Here is a 1,292-nt window from a genome sequence, read left to right on the forward strand (position 1 = left end):
CATCGGTGGGCAGACGCCCTGTCTTCCCACCCGCCCGCCGGTTACCCACGGCCCGGTTTCGGCACGGTGAGTCTGGCAGGCGGTTTTGGAAGAGCATCTGTGTGTAATGTGTCATTTATAAAGTTACCAGCTTTTTGCATTGGTGTCAAGATATATCAGGTATCCTTAAAGGGGACTTTGAGCTAGAAAGAATACCTTTTCTTTTTTAAAATTACTTTACTTAACTTTATTTATTTATTTTAATTTGACCAGAGAGAGACGGAGAGAGAGAGAGAGTGTGAGCGAGAAAGCAAGTTGTCAGGTCTGGGCCTTGAACCGCCATTGGCCATGTGGGAGTCTGGCGCCCTTAACCACCATGCCACCTGCTGACCCTGAAAGGATACTTGTTCTTTGTTTGGGGATTTTAATTGTCAGTGACCTTGATATTGTGAGATTGAACAGAAACATTGAAATCGGGCTCTTGAAGGGGGCGGGCGTCTATGGGAGATTATGGTGACGCGGTTTTAGGTGGGTGGTGTTCGGACAGCGACTTCTCAGGGACCCTTGGCATTTAATGGCTTTCGACGTGTCGTTACCAGGGCCTTCCTTTCCAGAAATGCTGATGGGGTGTTTGTGCCAGTGCAGAGATACGCATGTATTGGGTCTGCAGAAAAGACGCATTTTTGCATAGAAAAACATGGTAACTTTTCCGACGACCCAATACAGACATATACATGTGAGTTTTTATACTTATCTGTGTGTGCGTGTAAATATAATTTTTAAACATTTGTTAGAGGGTGCATACACTCATCAGAGATTGGGGGGAAGTGAGAAATCACCCCCCGGGAGCTGGCCACACCTAATCCTGTTTTCTCAACTCCCTCTTGGGATTTTGGGCGTGCGCACGCGCACACACACACGCACATGCACACGCACACACACACACACGCACACACATACACACCTGTACCTGGTATGTTTTTCAAGCCACCGGCTCCCGGACTCGAACCATGAGGTTGGCCCTGCAGGTCCCAGTTGCCTTAACTGCCACGCCACCGGTCGGCCCTTTTTTAGACGGATTTTATGAGCTCGGCATCCCTGTGAGATTTGCAGGGCCATGTCGTTTGGTGCTTTGTTAAAGCCTGTCTTTGTTCCCTAGGGCGCCCCCGAGGAGGCCATGGAGGGCGAGTCGCAAGAACAGAGGTAAGAACACCGACGGGAGCGAGTGTCCGGGATGGGCGTGGCGGTCTCGTGCGTGGCTGTCGCTGTGTCACCCGTTGGGGGAGTGACCCTGCCCGTCCGGGTCTGTGGTT

The 1,292-nt window shown here is 50.8% G+C and overlaps 1 protein-coding gene across 1 annotated transcript in view; it reads left to right on the forward strand.

Moving 5' to 3' along the window:
- LOC114008089 (transmembrane protein 131-like) overlaps positions 1–1,292 on the forward strand; it is a gene marked incomplete at its 5' end in the record, with an annotated part of 109,574 nt that overhangs the window by 10,734 nt on the left and 97,548 nt on the right. Inside the window, 1 exon segment of the mRNA XM_027772571.1 lies at positions 1,144–1,182. Coding sequence (XP_027628372.1) covers positions 1,144–1,182 — 39 coding nt within the window.

Source organism: Tupaia chinensis, unplaced genomic scaffold, assembly GCF_000334495.1.
Source record: "Tupaia chinensis unplaced genomic scaffold, TupChi_1.0 Scaffold000283_2, whole genome shotgun sequence".
NCBI classification, from domain to species: Eukaryota; Metazoa; Chordata; class Mammalia; order Scandentia; family Tupaiidae; genus Tupaia; species Tupaia belangeri.